The 21,490-nt window shown below is 35.9% G+C and overlaps 1 protein-coding gene across 2 annotated transcripts in view; it reads left to right on the top strand.

The window, feature by feature from the left end:
• The window catches only part of RIT2 (Ras like without CAAX 2), a 320,231-nt gene extending 309,063 nt beyond the window's left edge, over positions 1-11,168 (top strand). For both annotated transcript variants that reach the window (XM_033135663.1, XM_033135662.1), the window contains one exon: positions 10,684-11,168. In XM_033135663.1, the coding sequence (XP_032991554.1) occupies positions 10,684-10,911 (228 nt within the window). In that variant the 3' untranslated portion in view covers positions 10,912-11,168. The remainder of the gene's footprint in view (positions 1-10,683) is intronic.
• Positions 11,169-21,490: the final 10,322 nt, after the last annotated feature.

Raw genomic sequence — 21,490 nt, 5'->3', positions numbered from 1 at the left:
TGTATAGTTTTCCACAGAAACATAAAAGGGGCTATTAGAGAGGAAGGCTGAACACACGGGACAGATGGGACAAAGAATGGTGCAGGACTGAAGGAGATACTAAAGAGGACTCAGAGCCCTGATGAAAGTATTAGACTTGGCTCCATGAGTAACTTCTCTTCATCTGAGTCTGGGGAGAGTAAGACATCTAATGATACAGATATGCTTCTAGGAGTTAAAGTCATTCTTTTTGGATGTTTTTATTTCCTCATCGGGGTGAAGTAAGAGGGCAAGAGCATCCACTGAAAAGGGTAGTGTTAAAGACCTGAGAAGAGTAGTACAGATTTTAAAGAGTCATTACGAAATGAGTAATAGGAAAGGATGCTGGCTAACCTAAGTAAAATGATTGACAAGGGCATTAGCGGTTCTGCTATCGAAAACTCAATTTATAGTAATACCAATAAGCACAGGTTTATGCATTTTTCTTCTCAAAAAATACCCAGCTCCCTATGTGTAAGGCCAGGGAATAAGGAACACTGGTTCATTTTTGCCTTCCGTAGATCCCAGGATTAGAATTTACATCAAATCTATTTTGTTCAGGTTCATCCTTGTTTTCATGGCACACCAACACCAAATATAATCCAAAAGCATACACAGGTTGACCACGAGCCCGGAGGAACTTCATGTCTCTGGCTTTCTTTGGGCCCTCGTCAGGGTCATCTGCCACTATGATACCTGGACTCCACTCAAGAAAGCATCATAACCCAACCCTCTTTTTCTTCTTTTTCTTCTGCTTAGAGTTTCTGTAGTGCACATGCAGTTTTACACAGAGAATGTATGTAATAAGGTGTTTGTGACACTCAAAATTAATTTTACTGGGAAGGACTTAAAATCTCAAAGCAATTCCAGTGAGACTCTAGTTTCTGGGCTCTCTAGTTAATTAATGAAGAGTTTTTGCTGTAATAATTCATTGGTTTCTCCTTGGTCACATTTCTATATTTAGTTCACCCACACATTCAAAGAAGAGATAGAAGAGATACTTCCTGAGCATGGCTCATGTAAAAAATACTGAGGTGTTGTCGGGAATGCAATGTTCCTTGCCCTCATGGTCTTATATTCAACAGGGATCCAGACATTATACAGTTACACATTTTATTACTCAATTATAATTGTTATGTGTTAAAAGTATAAGACATAAGTTCCTTCTTTCTATTTTACCAATATAAATTTATTAATGTAATTAATTAACCGTTGAAATATTTTTTTCATGCTTAAAGAGTAAAATTTTTGGCCATTTCAGAAACTTAATTATTCATAATAACTAATTCCCCTAGGAGAACCATTCATTTAATATACATCAAATACACACATTTATTTATTAGTGCAAATATATGTGGATGTCCTTAGGCATGCACATTCCTATATGTATACTTATGCTTACATATTCCTGCATATATATTTCACACACTGTCTAAGTTTATCGATTTATAATCTTAACAAGATATCTTAAAAGTGAGACCCTGAGGAGAAAAATTCAAAGAAAAAGCCAGATATTGCTGTTAGCAAAATATTTAGCATTAACCTTCTCTTTTTTCCTTTCATAGCAACTACTGGCTGCCATGGCAACCTTTCCCCCCAGCATACCAGAGCTTCTTGGATGAAAAGCACAAGACCTTGGAGACTTCAAATGTCTCTTGTACAAAGCAGTCTAAACCCTTTACCCTAGAGCCATTACCATCCTGTACCTCAGAAGAACTGGCTCTGCCATTTAATTTATTATGTCCTGCCTTTCTGTCCATCCGATCAATATCTCTCCAGAAGAGCAGGAGAGAGAAAAACCTTTTACATTTCCGTGCACAGAGTAGGTACTCGAGAAATAGGCTTTATTTATTTATTTATTTGATTACTCAATTGATGGGTACCAGATTCATATGGCGCTAAGTCAAATAGGCATTTAAGCGCATTCATTTCCTCTGATTGTGTTCTTCATTCACTCCTTCCTCCCTCGTGCTCTGGTCTAAAGCACATGGAATGCTGATGATCCACAGATGTGCCATTAGCCCTTCTGCCTTAAGCTTTTGTTAGTCCTTTTATCTGAGACTCCTTTCTGCTCCTGAACACCCACCCCCCTCCCACCAACCCCGGTAATTCTTAGCTGTCTTTCAGGTCTCCTATGAAGATCCCCTCCCTCAGGTAGCCAAGAACCACTAATAAGGGGCTACGGCACTACTTCTAAACCTGCCAGAACACTCTGCTGTCATGGTTGTGATCACCGTGATCTGAAATTTCCTTTCTATTTTTCTATTGTTCTAACTGACAATGAGTTCCTCTATTTACTGTAATCCCAGCTGTATTCCCATAGCCAGTGTTCCAGGAGTGTCACTCTACAAATATTGAGTTCCTACTAGGTGCCAGCCACAATGCTTGGGACCAGGTTCAGGGATAAACAAGGCAAAATTCCTACAGTAACAAAGCTTACACTGTCCTGGAGAAAAAGAGAAAATAAACACATGAACTAAGTAGTAAGATGATTTCAGAGAGTAATTAAGTGTCCCAAAAGAAATAAGGCAGAGTCACCGGATAGCATTACAGGCAATGTGCATGATATTTTTTAGAGAATAGCTAGGCAAGGCATCTCAGTGGAGGTATATTTAAGCTGGGGCAGGAATGATGACAAGAATACAACCAGGAAAAGTACTGGGGGGAGCACATTCCAGATAGAGGAAATAACAGGTGCAAATACTTAGTCAAGAACATTGCACTGGGTGTATGTGGAACTACGTGGCTGGATGTAAGGAGTGAGGGCAGGAGACTGGGTTGGGGAAGTGGAGACAGATCACATCAGGCAGGGTTTGTAGGTCTTAGTGGGAAGCAGGAAAAAAAATCTAAGCAGGGCCAACATTTAGTCTAAAAGAGTTGAAAATTTCCTCTGATCTCTTCAAACATCAGAAAAAAGAAGTAACATTTATTAGGTGCATACAGTATGCCGGGAACTATGCTAAGTGTTTTGTATGTAATAGCTCATTGACTCCCATTAACAATCCTATGAGGTAAGATTTCAAAGATGAGGAAATTAAAGCACAGAAGAAAGACTAAGCAACTCCCCAAGAGCCCATGGCTAAGAAATGGCACGGTCAGAATTTGGAATTAGTAATGATTCCAGAATCCATCCTCTCATCTACTGTGGCAAGATTTTCTCAAGTATCTTGCAGAAACCCACACTATGGCACAAGTAAATTTGGAACTAATACCCTGGCTTTTGGAATTGCAGTTTGATGGACTCATTATAATGGTCTCTGTGGTCACCACTGATTATGGGATGTCATTATCACCATCATTAAGATTAAATATTTAAGAAGCATCTGCCACCTGCAAAGTTTGTGGCTAAACATGATGAGGATACAAATGGACAGAATACAGTTTCAGCTGCCATTCAGTTTGTTTGGTAAGATGAAACAACTAAATTGTACGGCCCATGAACTTCCATCATGGATGATACGTTGCAGAGCGAAGCAGAGGCCACCGAGATCAAGTCTGAGGTGCTCTGTGAAGACTTGAGTTGGTCAGGAAGAGGTGCAAGAGAAGAAAAATGGAATGTTACTAGACAGGGGAAAAAAGCAAAATGGAAATATCTGTGCAGAGGAGTTGCAGGTCATGAGGTATAAAAGGTACTCCATATTATAAAGAGAGTCCAAGAAAAAAGGGCAACCAAAATGTCTTTGTTGACTTTTATCATACCTTTCCCTGATCTCCACGCCCTTCCCAGTCTATAAAGGAAAATTTCAGGTTCTGGAAAGTGGGCTGGAATCCGTTCTTGAAGCCAAGGTGTGGAATGCTTTTCCTTCTCCTCACCAAGGAGGAGGGCAGAGGGGTGCTTGACGAGACAAAAGAAGGAGGCTCTGACAGAATCGCTGCTAAAAGTTAGAGGCACCTGCCCAGAAGACACTGACATCTCTTCTCCAGTTGAACCTACCCTTAGGTCACAGACTTGTTTTCTGCCCAGCTAGAAAAGAGAATTAGAGAAATATAGAAGGACAGAGGGAGTGCACTGGGATGAAACACCCTGTAAGCCCAGTCTTGTCTGTCAAGAATGAGTTTCCCATGTGTCAATGACTAAAGCTGAGGGTGGGACATTCTTGTCAGTGCTTTCCTTTGATTTGGTTTTCCTTGCAAGGAGTTTGAGATGACATCTATGCATATATCTTTAAATTCTAAAAAAAATAATAATAAGTATCTTATAAATTAAATAAGTAAATAAATAAATCAGGTTAAATAAATCAAAAGCATTTCCATTGGAGCTGGTCAACGAAACTGGCAAAGTGACTCATATCGTTAAAACTAATTAAAAACGATTCTATAACTAAACAAAATGAAAACTGAGCAACCTAAGTTTGGGCAGCTTTTCTTTTAGGTTAACACATAGGATGTTTTGGTCCCAAATTTCCCAGGAAACTGTGATTTCTGTGACCTTGATGATGTAGGTTTTATAATGAAAATTAATAGCTCCATAGGTAAGAAAAAAATGAAACAGAGACATGGAGACATTACGAACAAATCCCCAAAAGTTTGCTCTGTACACTAAATGTTTAAACAGTGGGTTTAATTATGAAGATATTTTGCTTGCAAAGCTTCTCCTGGAAGAGCTAGACCCATCTTTTTGCCAATTATTCAAGGTTAGCAATTATAGCAGAGCAGGATCAGTTTCCTTTTGATCTATTAAGAATTATATAGCTTCCTAGACAACCACCATTACCCTAAATACCTTTACAACAACGGAATTTATTTTTACCAAGCTCAGGTAAAAGATAAAAAGATGTAAATAGCAATGAAGTTCAGCAATGCAGCCAGCAGATTATTGGGAACGGAGCTCTGTACGCGACCAGCATGCCTGTCCATGCCCACTAGCCGCTGAGGCTGGACTAGAACAGGCTCTGTTTGCCATGGTTTCCCAATAGTCTCATTAACCCCTCATGCCGCTGTGGCTGTGTTCTAACACCCCTGTGGCAAATGGGAAATTGCATTTCAGGGAGTATCTGGCATATGACACAGTGATCTTCCTCAGTGAAGAAGGTCATATATATTAAAAAGATGGCTCCCCCGGGTTATTGAAATTTCCTATGACTTGTATGAAACATTTTTCTTTATTCCTTTTTTTTTCCCCTCATAATGCTTTCTAAGGCTTCCAGGTGGCACATTTAATCACAGTCCCCTTCTCTGCAACTGAGGGACATGGTGGCATAATTGTATATACATTGATTGCTCCTTCCCCACCCTAAAGAATCTTTCCACAATGTTTATTTTTCCTAATGTTTCTGTACTTATTTAAAATTTTCTTTTTCTACGTAAATGCAATATAAAATAGTCTCTTCCATTGGTTTACCATTTAAGAACCATCTTATGTTGTAAAATCTCACATCAGAATAATCAATTACATATGTGGAATACTATCAAAGGGAACTGGAAAGACTTCATGAGAAATAGCAAGAAGGACTGGAAACAATACTTGATGGAAGAAAGTAGAATTTGATTGTCATTTTACTTAAATATGTGTGTGACTTTGAACCCTTTGTCCAACCTTTCTGGGCTTGAAATACCTCATTTGGGAAATTAAAAAAAAAAATTCCTAACACTGTACTTCTTTCTTAGCAGTTGCTGTGTGATGTGGGTGAATACATATGATTTAAAAATATTTTTTTTAATTTAAAAGTTGGATAATAAGGTATAACATACCTTATTCTTTTAAGTTTTACACTCTAACATAAAAGCTGTTACTTATTGTTATGTTATTCTGGTTCTGAACCAGTCAAAGCACCATTACTGGATTAAAATTATTCCCAATGATACTGTTGAAATATTTATGGCCTTCAAACTGATCATAATTACTAAGTATAAAGCTCAGAATCTATAAAAATTGTTTGCTGAGCTTATTTTTTTCTTCACATGTTTGGACTCAAGTTCTTCCACTGAATTTATAGTATATCTATTACAACATCAAAGGTAGGGATGGCCAATTTATGTTTTGCCAATACTAGTTGAGATGCAATTTATTGAAACATGGGAATTTATTTTTAAAGTATGCTTTCATGTTTTTCTTAAAAATATAAAAACTTTAGGTCACTGATCTAGTAAGAACTTTTGAAGGAAATATGGAAGCGATCAAATGTTTTACTAAGTTTCATTTCCATTTAGATTACATTATAATGCACGTGAAAATTACTGAATTATTAAATTAAATAACATAAAATGCATGCTCTGATAATGAATCTAAGAATACATGCAACGACATTTCATGCTTTGAAATAGAGGGTTCATAATTTCTAAATTACTCACTAGTAGCTACAGAGTTAAATATACTTTAACCAGCTACAAATAATATAATATATAGTTATGTCACCTATTAAAGGTGTTTCACTATATACGATTTCAATAAGAATCTTTGCATGGAATTTGATTTCAAATTTAATTTCAGATTAATGTTGATTGTTACATTGGACTTTTTAACTGAATTTTGATGTTGCCAATGATTTATTTGTAATGGTTACCTTCTTATAATTAGGAAACATTTTATAAAATATGTATGCTTGTATAGAGAGATTTTTCACACGTGTAAACAATATTGTAAGTTTAGTTAAAGACTTAACTCAAATCCCTTTTTACTTCTATTCTCCCCAAAGAAAAATTACCTTCCTGTTTTGGGGGGAATAATCTTCATACATCAAAAATAATCCAAAATGATAACTTATGTCAGGGTGCTCTTGAACGCATCTTCACTTCCCCCACCGACTTGGAATGCCGCCCTAATCATACATCAAGCTCCCATATGTATGTTGGTTTTGTTTCTAGGTCCTCTATTGCATTGTATTGGTCTATCTGTCTAGTCCTTAACTAATACCCCACTCCTCATTTGGGAAATATGCCTGAACTGTTAGAGCTTTACAGAGAGCAGCAGCAGGGTGAGTTCAATATCACTATTATTGTTCTCTCTGCCTGCTTCTTACTAAAATTCAAATATTCTTTTCCTATTTTTACTTTTTTCTTCCACATAACTTTTACTATCTCTGCATGACATTCTATGATTCAAAAGATTTCAGGATCTGAATATATTTTTTATTGAAATTACACATCAATTTGGGATAATTTGTAATCTTTATAATATTGAACCTTCCCACAGAAAAACATAATACAAGTCCACAATGTAATCTGATTTCAGAAATCGAAAATAAAAAGTAGAAATTTTTCTTAATGTGTTTGCAAAATGTGACTCAATTCTATTCATTTTGTGATAAAACATGATCTGATGTCAACTGAGTCAATTAGAGACTTTATATAAATTCCGTGAATGTTGAAATATTTAGCTATGGAAATATTACTGTACTTGAGGATGAGACGATGTTCCAAATTTAAAGGAGGTGCTGTATATTACGGTGCCTGTGTTTAATTGAGTTTTTAATTTACGTATCATATACAGGAAGTACACAAATTATAATTATAAAGTTTTATAAATTATCACAAAGTAAATCCATCTGAAACCACACTACAGATCAAGAAAGATAATAAAAAGCATCCAGAAGACTCCCTTATGTCACCTCCCAAAGAAAATACTATATTGACTCCTAACACTAAAGAATCATTTTGTGTTTTTAAACATTGTAAAATTATAATTGTGTACGATATTAATATAACAATAGGAGAAACTTGGTGTGGGGTAGTATATGGGAATTATCTGTACTATCTTTCCCACATTTGTATAAATCTAAAACTATACTAAAATTAAAAGTTTATTAGAAATGTTCTAAGGCCTGATTTATTTCATGAAATACTATTATGTTTGTAAGATTTACCTAAGTTGTATACAATAGTGTTTATTCATTTACATTTAACAGTATTCCATTATATTAATATACAACAAATTATTCATCAAATTTATTCACGGTAACATTTGAGTTGCTTTTAGGTTATTTTGCTGTTACTGATAATGCTAATATGAACATTTTTGTACATGTCTTTTGGTACATATATCCACTCACATTCATCAAAGAAGGCTTTGGTCACAGAGACTTAATAATTGTGGAAAGATCTTAATTACATGTTTAATTCCCTAAGGTATAGGATAATATAGATTTTATATTTCTTCCTGTATATGTTTTGGTCAGTTTTCTTAGGAATGTGTCCTTCACCTAACTTGTCAGATGTATTGGCACAAACATAATGGTCCCTAATTATCTTTTTTCATGTTTGTAGGAACTGTAGTAATGTCTACTTTGTCATTCTTGATAGTGTTTATTTGTACCCTCCCTCTTTTTTTTTTTTTTTTTTTTCATTTAATTTGCCTTGCCTGGGCTCTATCAATTTAATATGTTTACAAAAAACTCAGATTGGATTTAGTTTCTCTACTGCATGATTGTTTTCATTTTATTTATTTCTGTCTTTATCTTTAAATTTTCCTATTTTCTACTTTCTTTGGGTTTCATTTGCTGGGCTTTTTTTTTTTTTTTTTGGTAACTTTTTGATGTTGCTACTTTGATCATTAACTTTGAGTGTTTCCACTTTTCTCAAACATGCATATAATGCTATAAATGTCATTCTACACAAATCTTTAGATATCTCACAAGTTGTAATATGTTGCATTTTCATTATCAGTCAGTTCCAAATATTTTCTAATTTTCATGAAATATCTTTTTTGATGTATTAACTATTTAGAAGTTTATTTTTCCAAAATATGTGGGGGTTTCCTAGTTATTTTCTTTTTAAAATTAATTTCTAGTTTATTTCCATTTGTGTGGGGATGTGCTGTGACTTCAATTCTTTGCAACGTTTTAAGACGCCAGTTTCTGTAAGTGCTCTTGGTTCACTAGAACAGAATGTAAACTTTTCAGTTGTTGGATACAGCATCTTATACGTGTAAATTAGATCAACTGTGTTGTTTTGTTCAAATCTTCTCTATCCTCCCTGACTTTTTGCCTACTATTGTTTCAACTGCTGAGGAAGATGTGTTAAAATCTCTCACTATAATTTTGGATTTAAGTTCTGTCAACTTTTCTTTCTTATAAACTGAAGCTATGATTTTTAGTACATACAAATTTATAAGTATAATACTTATTATTATAAAAATCTCCCTTTATATCCCTTTAACTAGTAATTTTTTTAACTTACTCTACTTTGATATTCTGTCAGTATAATAGATAATTTTGCATAAATTTCCATTCCATTTTCACTCTTTCTATATCCTTACATATAAGGTATTTCAACTACAAGTGATTTTTTAAAAAATCTGGTCTGACAATCTGTCTCTTTAAATTGGAAAGTGTACTGTATTTACATATAATTGATTTTGGTAGATTCTATTATTTCTTTACAATTTTTTGTTTTTTCTCCATTCTTGCCCTTCTTTATTATTATTTGAGGGTACATCTTGCTTCATTGATTCTAGGTGTCTTCATTGTCTTTTGACCACTGGGATGTGGGTAAAATTGTCTCTGCCCCTTGCCCACCTGTTCTGTATCATGGGACCATCACGTCCCACTCTCAGTCACTCAAGTTCCAGACCGATGGAGTTTCCAGTTCACTATAGACTTCCATTTGTCAGAAAAAGTGAACACTCAGATATATAAACATCTGGGTAATTTTAAGGAAGCAAATAGGCCAGTAAGGTCAAAAAGGCAGTCAGAACATATTGAGTAAAAGTAGTGCCAATAATCTAATAGAGAATAACAGGAATGCTAAATTTTGAGCAGGATTATTATCACCCGGCTACAGTGACATATAATCCACTGTTCAAATATTTGTAAATCATTTATGTTTATATCTTAATTAATACTTATTAAACCCACGTATTTTTACTAATCATCTTTTTAATTCCTGTAATGGTGATTTAGGCACCAGGCACTGTGGTAGACACTAAAGGGATGACAGAGGAGGCATAGTCTCTGACTTCAGGCAGTTTATCGTCTGTAGAGGAACTACTGCAATACATGAACCAAAACACACTTAAGTGCCAACAAAACAAAACAAAACAAAACAAAACACACACACACACACACACACACACACACAAAACCCTGAAAAACTCTTAGACTCTTCTGAAGAGCTCTACTAGAGAAAAGCTTGTTTGTCATAATGGTGGTATTTTGCTTTTTGGTTGTTTTAGAAGGTTGTCTTTCAAGTTTCATGACAACTTCATTCTGATTTATTCTTCACTGAAAGCTCTGGGCTATAATAACAACCAATAGTTATAGAGCTTTCAATATGTGCTCAGCATGTCCAATGCCCTTTGTATTGATGACCCCATTTAACACTAACAGAGACTTTAAGGAAGGTATTTTTATCATCTTATGTTACAGATGAGAAAACTAAGGACAAAAGGTTAAGAAAATTACCAAGTTTGCAAAGCTATAAAGTAGGATATCTGGTATTGGAAACCAAGCAGCTTTAATCGAAAGCCATGTTTTTAATCACTATGCTCTCGAGAGTTGATTTCCAGTTCCACTTTTAATAAGTTCTAACTAGTTGCTCTTTCAGAGATTCTGATTTCTCATTTGTCCTTCAGGTTCAGAAATTCTAGAAATCTTCCCTTAAAACATAGTCTCCCATTTTACTTTTTTTTTTTTTTCATGTAATAGGCCCACAGCCCTGGTAGAAAACATGCTTTTTGATCTGAGCATCTCTCTCTTCTTCTCTTTTTAATATCATTTATTTTTCTCTTAGGTCTCTACAGAAGAAGGCTTGAGTCTGGCCCAAGAATATAACTGTGCTTTTTTTGAGACCTCTGCAGCCCTCAGATTCTGCATTGATGATGCCTATCATGGATTAGTGAGAGAAATCCGCAAGAAGGAGTCCACGCCATCCTTGATGGAAAAGAAACTGAAGAGAAAAGATAGCCTGTGGAAGAAGTTAAAAGGCTCACTGAAGAAGAAGAGAGAAAACATGACATGATAGCTTTACTTTTAACTCCCTTTCTCTCTCTCTCTGCATTTTATGAGTTGGACAATTCCAAATGTTGCATTCTGCTTCAATTCACCTCTCTCTCTCTCTCTCTCTCTCTCTCTCTCTCTCTCTCTCTCTCTCTCTCTCTCTCTCTTCCCTTCCCTCCCTCCCTCCCTCCCTCCTTCCCTCTCTATATCTGCCTGTAGGTAAAAGCAAGATCTGCATAACTGTACTCTTGAGATAGTTTTGTTTTGCCCCTAACAGTTGGATGGATTTTGTCAATCAGCTGGATATGCTGTTTAGTTTTTACAATATATGACTAAATAAAATTGACATTCCATTGGACTTATTTCCCTTTAAAGAGTCCAGCTTCATTTGGTATGCTGTCTGGATATAGAGAAATATTCAAAATTGCAGACAGAATGCTAAAAGGCTCAGGGGATCTGCCTTTGCCTGATAAGACTCTGGTTGTTTGCATTTCAGGAATCTCAGTAAATAATGAGGAAGCTCAGGAAACAACTCAGAGCAGGAATCTGCCCCTGGTCTTTCCTTAAATGCGGAAGTTTTGGTGGTTTTCCTTGAATACTCCACAAAGGACCCTTATAGGAATTATTAATAATAGGAACTGGTTGTGGGTCATTGGAGGGCTGAATTGAAATATTCCCATATGTACAGTGCTCTGCCCCAGTAGGCTTTGGCAAAATTATCACAACGTAGTCCCTGGGCTGAGGCATAGGGGTATCTACTGTCTTTGTAGCAGGAAGAAAAAAGGCTACCATGAATTTAGTGGTTCACATACTCAGAAAAGGACACCCGGCTCCTTCTCAGTGAAGAGTCCCTCTTAGGACTGCTTCACCTGCAGTGGGATCATTTGAAGAACAAGAGGCTTGTTGACTCTGGGGACCCTAAATTCTTATGTTGCCAAGATGTCCTATCACCTCCTACTCAAACCATGAAACAAATACTGTGTTTCCCCAAAAATAAGACCTACCTTGAAAATAAGCCCCAGTTAAGATCGTCACCCAGACAGACGCATTTAGTACGTTATGATGATGTTCCAGAAGAAAATGACATGACTATATTTGAATAAATGTAGATTGTTGTACATGAAAAAATAAGACATCCCCTGAAAATATGCCCTAATGAGTCTTTTGGAGCAAAACCTAATATAAGACCCGGTCTGATTTTCGGGAAAACATGGTACTACTAGCAAGAGGGCAAAAGAAAGCACATTAATAAATCAACATTTTCATCTTGTGAAAATCTGATACCAAGTTCTAAAGATAATGTCAATGTGATTTGTATCCCATTCATAAAAAAAAAAAGAAAAAATTCCATAGTAACTAACCTTTGCCTCTTAAAATAAGAAACATTCAATTAAAGAATAAATAAATAAATAAATAAATAAATAAATAAATAAATAAATAATAAAATACTTGTGCTTCAAGGAACCATGTAAATCATAATGACCCAGTTCTCTCCTAGAGATGAAGACACTGAGGATCAGAGAAAAGAAAAACTGCCAGGCATGTGAGGTCAGTCTTGTCAACTTACCATCTTGCTGGTCCTCCTTTAGTGCCCTCAAATGTCCTTTACGAACCTAAGAGGCCAAAATCCAGTATGGGAATTCCAGGGCTACTACTGTCTATTTGATGTTTCCTTGTCTTTCAAGGAGGAAGCAGAGATGGAAGAAGACATGTGAAAACTTCAGGCTCCTGAAATGTCAGGAACCCCATATACCAATTTTTGCTGGAATAACTAAATTATTATATCTTCCAATTTTAGTAAAAATTATCTCAAAGTAAGGGAAAAAAATCTTTTTCTGATACACCCAGCATACCACCAAGATCACAGCAATAATTTATTTTGCTGTCTGTGTTGCAATTTGGGCATCATTCAGTTTTCTCTAGAGATATAATTACAACTGGCTAATAAAAAAAATGGTTTCTGGAATAGATCCTTAGTGTCTCTTTAAATTATATAAAATATGAGAACTTTATACCTCTTTTTCTAGTTTAGGCAAACAGGGTGCTGAAAACGTACTATTGTAAGTCACTCCCTCAAGGGCAGTACATTAGACAAGGGGGCAAGAGAGTCAATTAAGGGGACTTTACCAAAGGTTTTTAATTTTTTGCTTCTGAGCAGTGCCAGACTTTCAGCAATTAGAGTGTATAGTTATATGTAAAAGAGGTAAAGAGAGAAACAAAAGTTATCAACGGAGATGTTTGAAAAGCTCAAAGCAACTATGATTTCTAGACTCAAGAAGCTTTCTGTTCACATCATGCCTGAATCACAGACAGATTCTGTGATTTTTTGGTCAGTCAAGTCCTAACTAATCAGAGCACTAATCCATTTCCATATCAAATGGGATGGAACCAGGACACAGAAAGATGGATATTCTTTGAATGGGTTTATCTTGGTCTTTGGAAGATTGTATAATTTATTTTACAGCATACTCTCTGAGTTTATTAGGGATTTTATAGGTTTATAATAATAAAAATCATGTGCATCTTTTTGATTACCATTGAGAGGAAAAAGGGACTTGATAGTAGTAAATATATGGCCAAAATAGTCAAACTAAAATGATCAGTGACCCACAAATTCACAAGTAGTTAATTTACTTACAGATAATTTAACACTCATTTATTCATGTTTTTATTCCCCTAACAGTTTTGAGCTCCTGTTGTATGCAACATATCCTGCTTAGCATTTTTAAAATTAACTCTTCAGTAATCACACAATAAACATACACTAAGAAGACAGTTTCTGAGCACCTACTCTGTGTCAAGTACTGCACTGAACTCTGGGTATACAACTGTACAAAAACAGCTGTGGTGTTTGGTCTCTTGCCACTTACAGTCTAATTAAAAAGAAAGATAGTGATAAAATATTTAGATTTATAATTTTAAAATTGGGACTATAACTAATGCTATAATGGAGAGTCTGGGTGTAAACATTGTCCATACATTGTCCATAAAAGGAAGATTTGACCTGGTCAAGGAGGTCAGGAGCTTCCCTGACATGAAAATTGGGTTGGTATGTAATAGATGAGTATCAAATTTCTGTAGGCCAAGAGGTGAGGGACAATGTCAAGATGTTTCAGGCAGCGAGAGCAGGGGCATCAGCCATGTGACAAGGGAAGACATGGTGAGTAAAAGTGACCAGTATTACAGGGATGGAAAAGAGAAAGAGGTCGGTAACATGATGAGGCAGGAGGGGAAGTTGGGAATAAAACCTGCGGGTCTATCTATTTAGGTGAGAGCTATGAGTTTGGTCTTTATCCTGAGAAAAAGGTAAGGCCATTAAAGGGATTTACACAGTTGGATGAAATAGCCACTATGTGTTTTTAAAATGGTAATTCTGGCTCTGGAGAATAGATGGGAAGAAGGACAGAGTAAAATACCATAATTCTGTTTTATTTTATCAGAAATTATATTATTTAATACCTATAATTTGCTCAGAGCCGAATAAAAATCTAAGAGTATTGGCCATTCTCCAGAAAAATGTGATGTTGTCATTTTCACAGCAACAAGCATACATTCTGTCTATCCCTTCATACAGACTTTTACAAAGCCCTTCTCTAAACAAACCAAGACATTTATTCAAAGCATTCTTCAGGATTCTTTCAATGATATCTAGGAAAGTATAGCTACTGCATGTCACAATTGGTTGAACGTCTTTACAGTGTTCCTTAATATGCTGTATGCCACAGATCAATCCTTTGCCTATCATGACATCTTTGTTTCTGAAACCCACCTCAATTCATTAAGGTCACAATCTTGGAGAGCGTGATTGTAGGGATTGACTGAGGTGAAGTTATTTTGTGGGGTTGAGTTGTGTTGTGTTGTGTCCTTTTATTGTAATTGAGAAGTCAATGATGTTTGTACAGATGAGGCAAGGATTGAAGAAGACATCAAACCTCATTAGTAGAAAACAGGATGTGTTTGCTCACTAACTGGACCTGTTGTTATAGAGAAAGAAGGTCATCAACTCTTAAGAGGTCCTGCCTAAATGAGATGAGCATGTAACACATCTGTGTGAAACGTGGGAGTGTGGCATTTGGATTTTTTTCTCAAAGTTTTTCTGTGTCTCTAGCTTAACCTGTTGTTGATCTCAGCAGAAGGAAAACAAGTGAATAAATATTTTGATATTTTATTATAGTTTCTGTCCTTACATTTCTTCTTCTAGTTCTCTAAGTTAGCATGACCTAAATGGGCTAGTTTATTCCAACAGAATTTTATACACTTAGACTTCGAGGGAGAATAGAAAACACAATTAAACAAACTACATGCCTAAGAATACAGTGATGGTTACAAAGGGCTGGTTACTTATCCTATAAAACCAACCCCTTTCTAGTGTGGGATAAGTATACCTTTTCACGACACGTTTGTTGGAGACTCCCAGCTTAGAATCTTAGGTGCCTCCTAGTCCCCATTCTCATTTCCTTGTAATCTCTTATCCAGAAAAAGAAGCTCAGCAAAGTTAGTAGAAGGAAAGAAATAACAGATCAGAGCAGAAATAAATGAAATAGAGACTAAAAAAGACATTAGAAAAGATCAATGAAACTAAGAGGTGGTTCTTTGAACAGGCAAGCAAAATTGATAAACCTTTAGCTAGACTCACTAAGAAAAAAGAGAGACTCAAATGAATAAATTCAGAAAAAGGGACTAAGTCACATTTTTTTAATGGAATAATATACTATGGCAGAGAGATAGGTAAAAGGTTGGTGTTACCTCTGTAAGCTATTATATAAAAACAAATTATGAGGTTTACAAGTAATACATTTCTGATAGAAACCCAAAATTCTCAGAGACACATATTGATTAAAGAGCATGTGAAGAGACTTCTGGTTCTAGAACAAGATAAAACAGACTTACTCTTCTGTGATTCTCTTCTTTAAATACAACAAAGTACCCTGAAAATTCTTCATCAGACAATGAGAGAGAGAGAGAGAGAGAGAGAGAGAGAGAGAGAGAGAGAGAGAGAGAGAGAGAGAAGAGTGACAGAGAGAAAGGAAAGGGAAGGAAAAAGGAAGGAAGGAAGGAAAAAAGGAAGGAAGAAATAAAAGAATAGGAAGGAATAAAGGAAGGAAGGAAGGAAGGAAGGAAGGAAGGAAGGAAGGAAGGAAGGAAGGAAGGAAGGAAGGAAGGAAGGAAGGAAGGAGGGAGGGAGGGAGGGAGGGAAAGGAAGGAGGGAGGAAGGAAGGAACGAAGGAAGGAAGAAAAGATGGTCTGGCTTTTTAGGAATGATTAAAGAAAGTTCTTCAGCGAGAAAGAAAATGGCAATAGAAAGAGTGTGTGTGGGACCTTCAGAAAGGAGAGAATGAGGTAAATATAGAAGAAAAGACAGCTGAAGAAAAAAACTGCACAGAGGACAGCTCTTGGGATCACCTGCTCTGTGGACCAGGGCAGGGTAAAATAATAAAATCAATGTTCCCAGGGACTTCTCTCCCTGCTCCCTTTTGGGTGTTTTATCAATCCTTTTGATCCTATTGAACAAGCCCCTGATTTTGTTCTTTCAAAATTTCCTATCAGTTCATCCTGATTGGTTTTAAACAAATGGTCTTAAAAACCAAATAAGCTGTATAATACTAGGCATGTAACAATCTCTCTGAGCTATGAGCTTCGATTTCTTAATCTGTAAAATGGGAATGAAAAAGACTATTTCACAAATCGGTATGAATAATAAATAAGATTATACACCTTAAAATATACTGCAGAGTTGCTTATATAATAGATGCTAAATGACTAAGTAAGTGTAGCTAGTGTTGAAGAAACACAATAGTGCTCTGGACCTTCCATAGAAGAGGTGGAAAAGTCTTACTATAATGGTATAGATATTTGCTTTGGCAGAGAATGCATAAATCCAAGGAAAGGAGAGAGGGAGGGAAAAAGAAAGAAAATTCATGCTCTCTGGCCAAAAGACTGAGAAAGTGGAGCCCAGAAGAGGCCTCATGGGGAGCCCCAGCTCTGTTTCATAACTGAGACCCCAGCAATTGACAAATCAGCCAGCAACAGCAACAGAAGGACGGCCTTACTCATGCAAGCTTCCCCTTCACAACCTGGCTCAGCAGCAATTTGATCCACTGGCAGAAGGAAATCTTAGGCCATGATAGTTCTCACTTTAGAACAAGGGCAATGTGGGCAAGGAACACCACCACTGGGGGCTTCTGCAGAACCTCAAAATACTACAGACCCCCCAACCCCACAATTGGGGATCTAGCCAGAAATTTAATAGGCTGATAGTGACAGCATCAGCAGAGCCCTTGTTTCTTTCTCTCCTCCATCTAGTGGCATAAGGGGACCCAGGCTCAGTGGTTTTGCCCAATTGCCTAATCCAAAGGTGATACATATAAGAAGTGATATAAGGCAGCCCAAGGCATGGCTTTTGCCCAGGCAGATGACACCAGCAGAGACTGAGACCCAGCACTACCAGAAAAATGAAGCAGTACAAAATAATATTGCAAGAGTTCTGAAAACTAAACTGTCATTGGAACTAAAGCCCACAAAAATAGGACAGAACCCATATACTAAGCATGGTGACTACCCAAAATAGGAAATTAAATAGGATCAAGTATCTCCTATCATAATAACTAAAATGTCTAGGGTATAATATAATAGAAAATCATTCATCATACTAAAAATGAAGAAAATCATGATCTGAACAAGAAAAGACAACTCAATTGATACCAGTATCATGATGAATAAAATGTGGACATTTTCTGACAAGTATTTTAAAGGAGTTATCATAAAAATGTTTCAATTACGAATTTTCTTGAAACAAATGAAGCAATAGAAAATCTCAGCAAAGAAATACAAATTTTGAAAAAGAAGCAAATGGAAATTACAGAACTGAAAATTACAATCACTAAAATAAAAAGCAAAACAAAACAAAACAAAAAAATGAAACAAACCTCCCTGGATGATATCCAAAGTAGAAATGAGATGACAGAGGACAGAATTGGCAGATTTGAAAACAGATTAATAGAATTCAACCAATCTGAACAACAGAGAGAAAGAGGATTGAAACAAAAATGAACAGAGCCTCAGCATTCTGAGGCACAACGACAAAAGATCTAATATTCACGTCATCCAAGTTACAGAAGGAGAGAAGAGTGTAGGACTGAGAAAGTATTCAGAGAAATAATGGTTGAAAATTTCTCAAATTTGGTGAAACACCTAAACCTACAGATATAAGAAGCCTAGAGAACTATAAATAGGACAAGTCCAAAGAAATCTACATCAAGACACATAATTAAATTTCTGAAAACTAAAGGCAAAGAACAAACATCTTGAAAACAGTCAAAGAGAAATGATGCATTAACAATAAAAGGAAAACCAATTTGAATGACAGTAGTTGTCCCACCTGAAACCAAGGGGACCAGAAGGAAGTGGCACAATATTTTTCAAGGGCTGAAAGCAAAGAAATGGCAACCCAAATCCTATAACAGGTGAAACTATCTTTTAGGAATGAAAAGGAAATACAGCCATTCTCAGATGACAATTGTTAATAACAGACATTTTAGGTCTGGATTTTTAGGAATGGCTCTTCAGCACGAAAGAAAATGATAATAGAAAGAGTCTGTGTGGGACCTTCAGAAAGGAGAGAATGAGGTAAGTATAGAAGAAAAGACAGCTGAAGAAAAAAACTGCACAGAGGACAGCTCTTGGGATCACCTGCTTTGTGGACCAGGGTAGGGTAACATAATAAAATCAATGTTCCCAGGGAATTCTCTCTCTGCTCCATTTTTTGTGTATTATCAATCCTTTTACTCCTATTGAACAAAAAAAATAGGAAATTTTTTTTTTTTCAAAATTTCCTATCACTTGATCCTCACTGGTTGTAAACAAATGGTCTTAAACAACCAAAGAAGCAGTATAATGCTAGGCAAGTTACAATCTCTCTGAGCTATGAGCCTCAATTTCTTAATCTGTAAAATAGGAATAAAAAAGACTACTTCACAAATTGGTATGAATAATGAGATTATACACATTAAAATATAGTACAGAGTTTCTTATATAGTAGATGCTAAATGAGTAAGTAAATGAGTAAATGTAGCTAGTGATGAAGAAATGAAATAGTGCTCTGGACTTTTCACAGAAGAGGTGGAAAAGTTTTACAATAATGGTATAGATATGCGCTTTGGCAAAGAATATGTAAATCCATTTAGAAAATAAATATTAGCCTTCACCTTCTAGAAGTGAATTAGTCAGGAAGCCTTGAGCAAAACAAAATAAAGATTATTTATGATCATTAAAAGATGGAGAGAAGCGACACTTTTTTTTTTTTTTACCTTTCTACTCTAGAAAGGAAGGCCAGAGAGGAGGGTTCTCCCACTACAACTTCAGGCTGGTAGGTACTGCTACTAAAATCTCATGTTCAGAAAGTGGAGAGTGAAGTTTTAAGAGGATATAAGGTATATCCAAGTCCATTGAAAAGCAGATCATTGCTGCTTCTGTCTCATTTTTCAAATCAAGTCACTGACCTTTGTGTAAATCAAAGTTTGAACAAAAAAGAAAAGAATGTCCAATGATATTAAAGCATCAGTCAACTTATTAAATGCTCTATATTCAAACTGTGTTCAATAACTCCATTCTCCCAATGTTGCCAGCAAGCTTGAAACGAAAGTGATGCAGAAACCTGTTTAGGTCTCTTTTAATTATTTAAGGAAATGGAGTCTAAAGGTCATTGATGAACATCGCTTAAATGTTTAAGCAAGCATTTTCCAGATGATATGTAATAGAACACAACATAATTGAGGGAAAGAGGAAGAGGAAAAGGCATCTCAGTTTTAAATACATTGTATTTCACTCAAGCTCCAAATTCACTCAACTACAAGAGCAGCAAATTAAAGTCTTCAGAGAAGAATATAAGGGCTCCATATTATGCAAAAGAGATAAGGACAACTCAAAATTGGAAACAACACATTCATTTATAGGTTGGTCTTGTAAAAATCAATCCTAAGTATGGGAATTCAATTTAAAGGAATAATTCATTCAAGACTAATTATCTACTTGCAAAGGAATTCTTCAATTACATGGGTGTTCACTTTGGTAAATGCAGCCCTTACCCTGACCCTGTGCATTTAAAATAGTTGTATTCATTCATTTAAAAAAGAAAATAAAACTTTTATATTTGGAAAGGCTAAAAGCCCTGAAAAAGCATACCCAGAGCCAAGGGTTAAGAGAAACAGAGTCAAAAGTCTAGAGCTAGATGAATAGTATAAGTATCAAGATCATAAGACTTATAAAATATCAATGAATGGAAAGGCAAATGACTACAGGAAAAGATGAGAAGAATGGGGTAAAACAATTTTATTACATTTGAAGAATCAATTCCAAACAAGGTAGGCAAAAACCACTGGAGGCACACAAAAATGAACGAGAAATAGTAAGGTCAAATCTTATCACTTCCTTATTGAGAAGAACTAAAGGCTTCTCATCACTGCGATGCTTTCTGTAAACGCAGATCCTAAACTCCTGCATGCTTCTCTCAGGCCCTGACCATCTCTCTAACGTGTCTCCAGCCCTTTGGGTGTACTAATTGAACACAGACCTCACATAATACCGGTAACTAAATTCAACTCAACGTTTTCATTACCTTCTGTATCAGTTGAAATAATTTCAATTTGGAGCCTCAGAAAATCCAACGCAGCAGTTCTTAAAGCAAAAAACAAAACCAAAAACCGCTTTGTCACCACATATAAAAAGAAATCTAAGTTGGGATGGCTCTGGCGTGGCTCCTAGAAGGTTAATCCAGTGTCTCAAAAGTGTCTTCAAGGACCCACATTCTTTTGAATGTTTACTCTGTCATCTTTAATGTTTCCTTATGGTTCCAAGACTAGCTTTCTCATGGTTCCAAAATAGTTGTGGCATCACACCTCCCCATATTTATATCCATAAGGAAGAAAAGGCACTATCTCTTCCTTGTTACTTTAAGAGATAAGAAATCTTCCCAGAAGCAACATCAGTAGACTTATTCTCACATCTCATTGATTAGAATGACGTCACGTGTCATTGGTGAGGGGCATGTTATTACCACGAGTGATTTACACAAAATGAGATATGCTTTCAGGTTCAGGATTTTTTAAAATTCATAGCTGTTTGTTGTATGACAAAGTCAGAGTTCTCTTAGCAGAGAAAGGCTGCTGTGGAGGAGGAGAGCAGAGAGTAGGCTTTTGAGTGGGCCACAAACAATGGTGCTTCTGTAACAGCCAGGTAGGCCCCATGAGAAGGTAAAGATGTAAATTCTCATTGAAAATGCAAAGAACTGTAAAATTGGTACTTCTTGTTGTAAAGCTTTCCTACTTTGTGTGTCAAGGAATGCCTCTAAGGAATATCAGCTAGGGCATTTTAGTATTTCACATTTTGTCTCTTCTTGGATCCAGAACTACAAAGAACTATCCTAGCATTTAAAAAAAAATTTACTTATAAATAATTTATCACTGAACTAAATATGCAATATTTTGCTAAAACACAGAGGAAACAAGTGAAGTCTATTTGTATATGCTTTTCTTTTAAAAGAAAAAATAAGAAATTTGTTATTTTGATGGGTTTTTTCCCCCTCCATTTTCTACTCAGTCTGTGTC

The sequence above is a fragment of the Rhinolophus ferrumequinum genome, chromosome 19, assembly GCF_004115265.2.
Source record: "Rhinolophus ferrumequinum isolate MPI-CBG mRhiFer1 chromosome 19, mRhiFer1_v1.p, whole genome shotgun sequence".
In the NCBI taxonomy this organism is placed as follows: domain Eukaryota; kingdom Metazoa; phylum Chordata; class Mammalia; order Chiroptera; family Rhinolophidae; genus Rhinolophus; species Rhinolophus ferrumequinum.
This window is presented reverse-complemented; position numbering and strand designations above follow the sequence as displayed.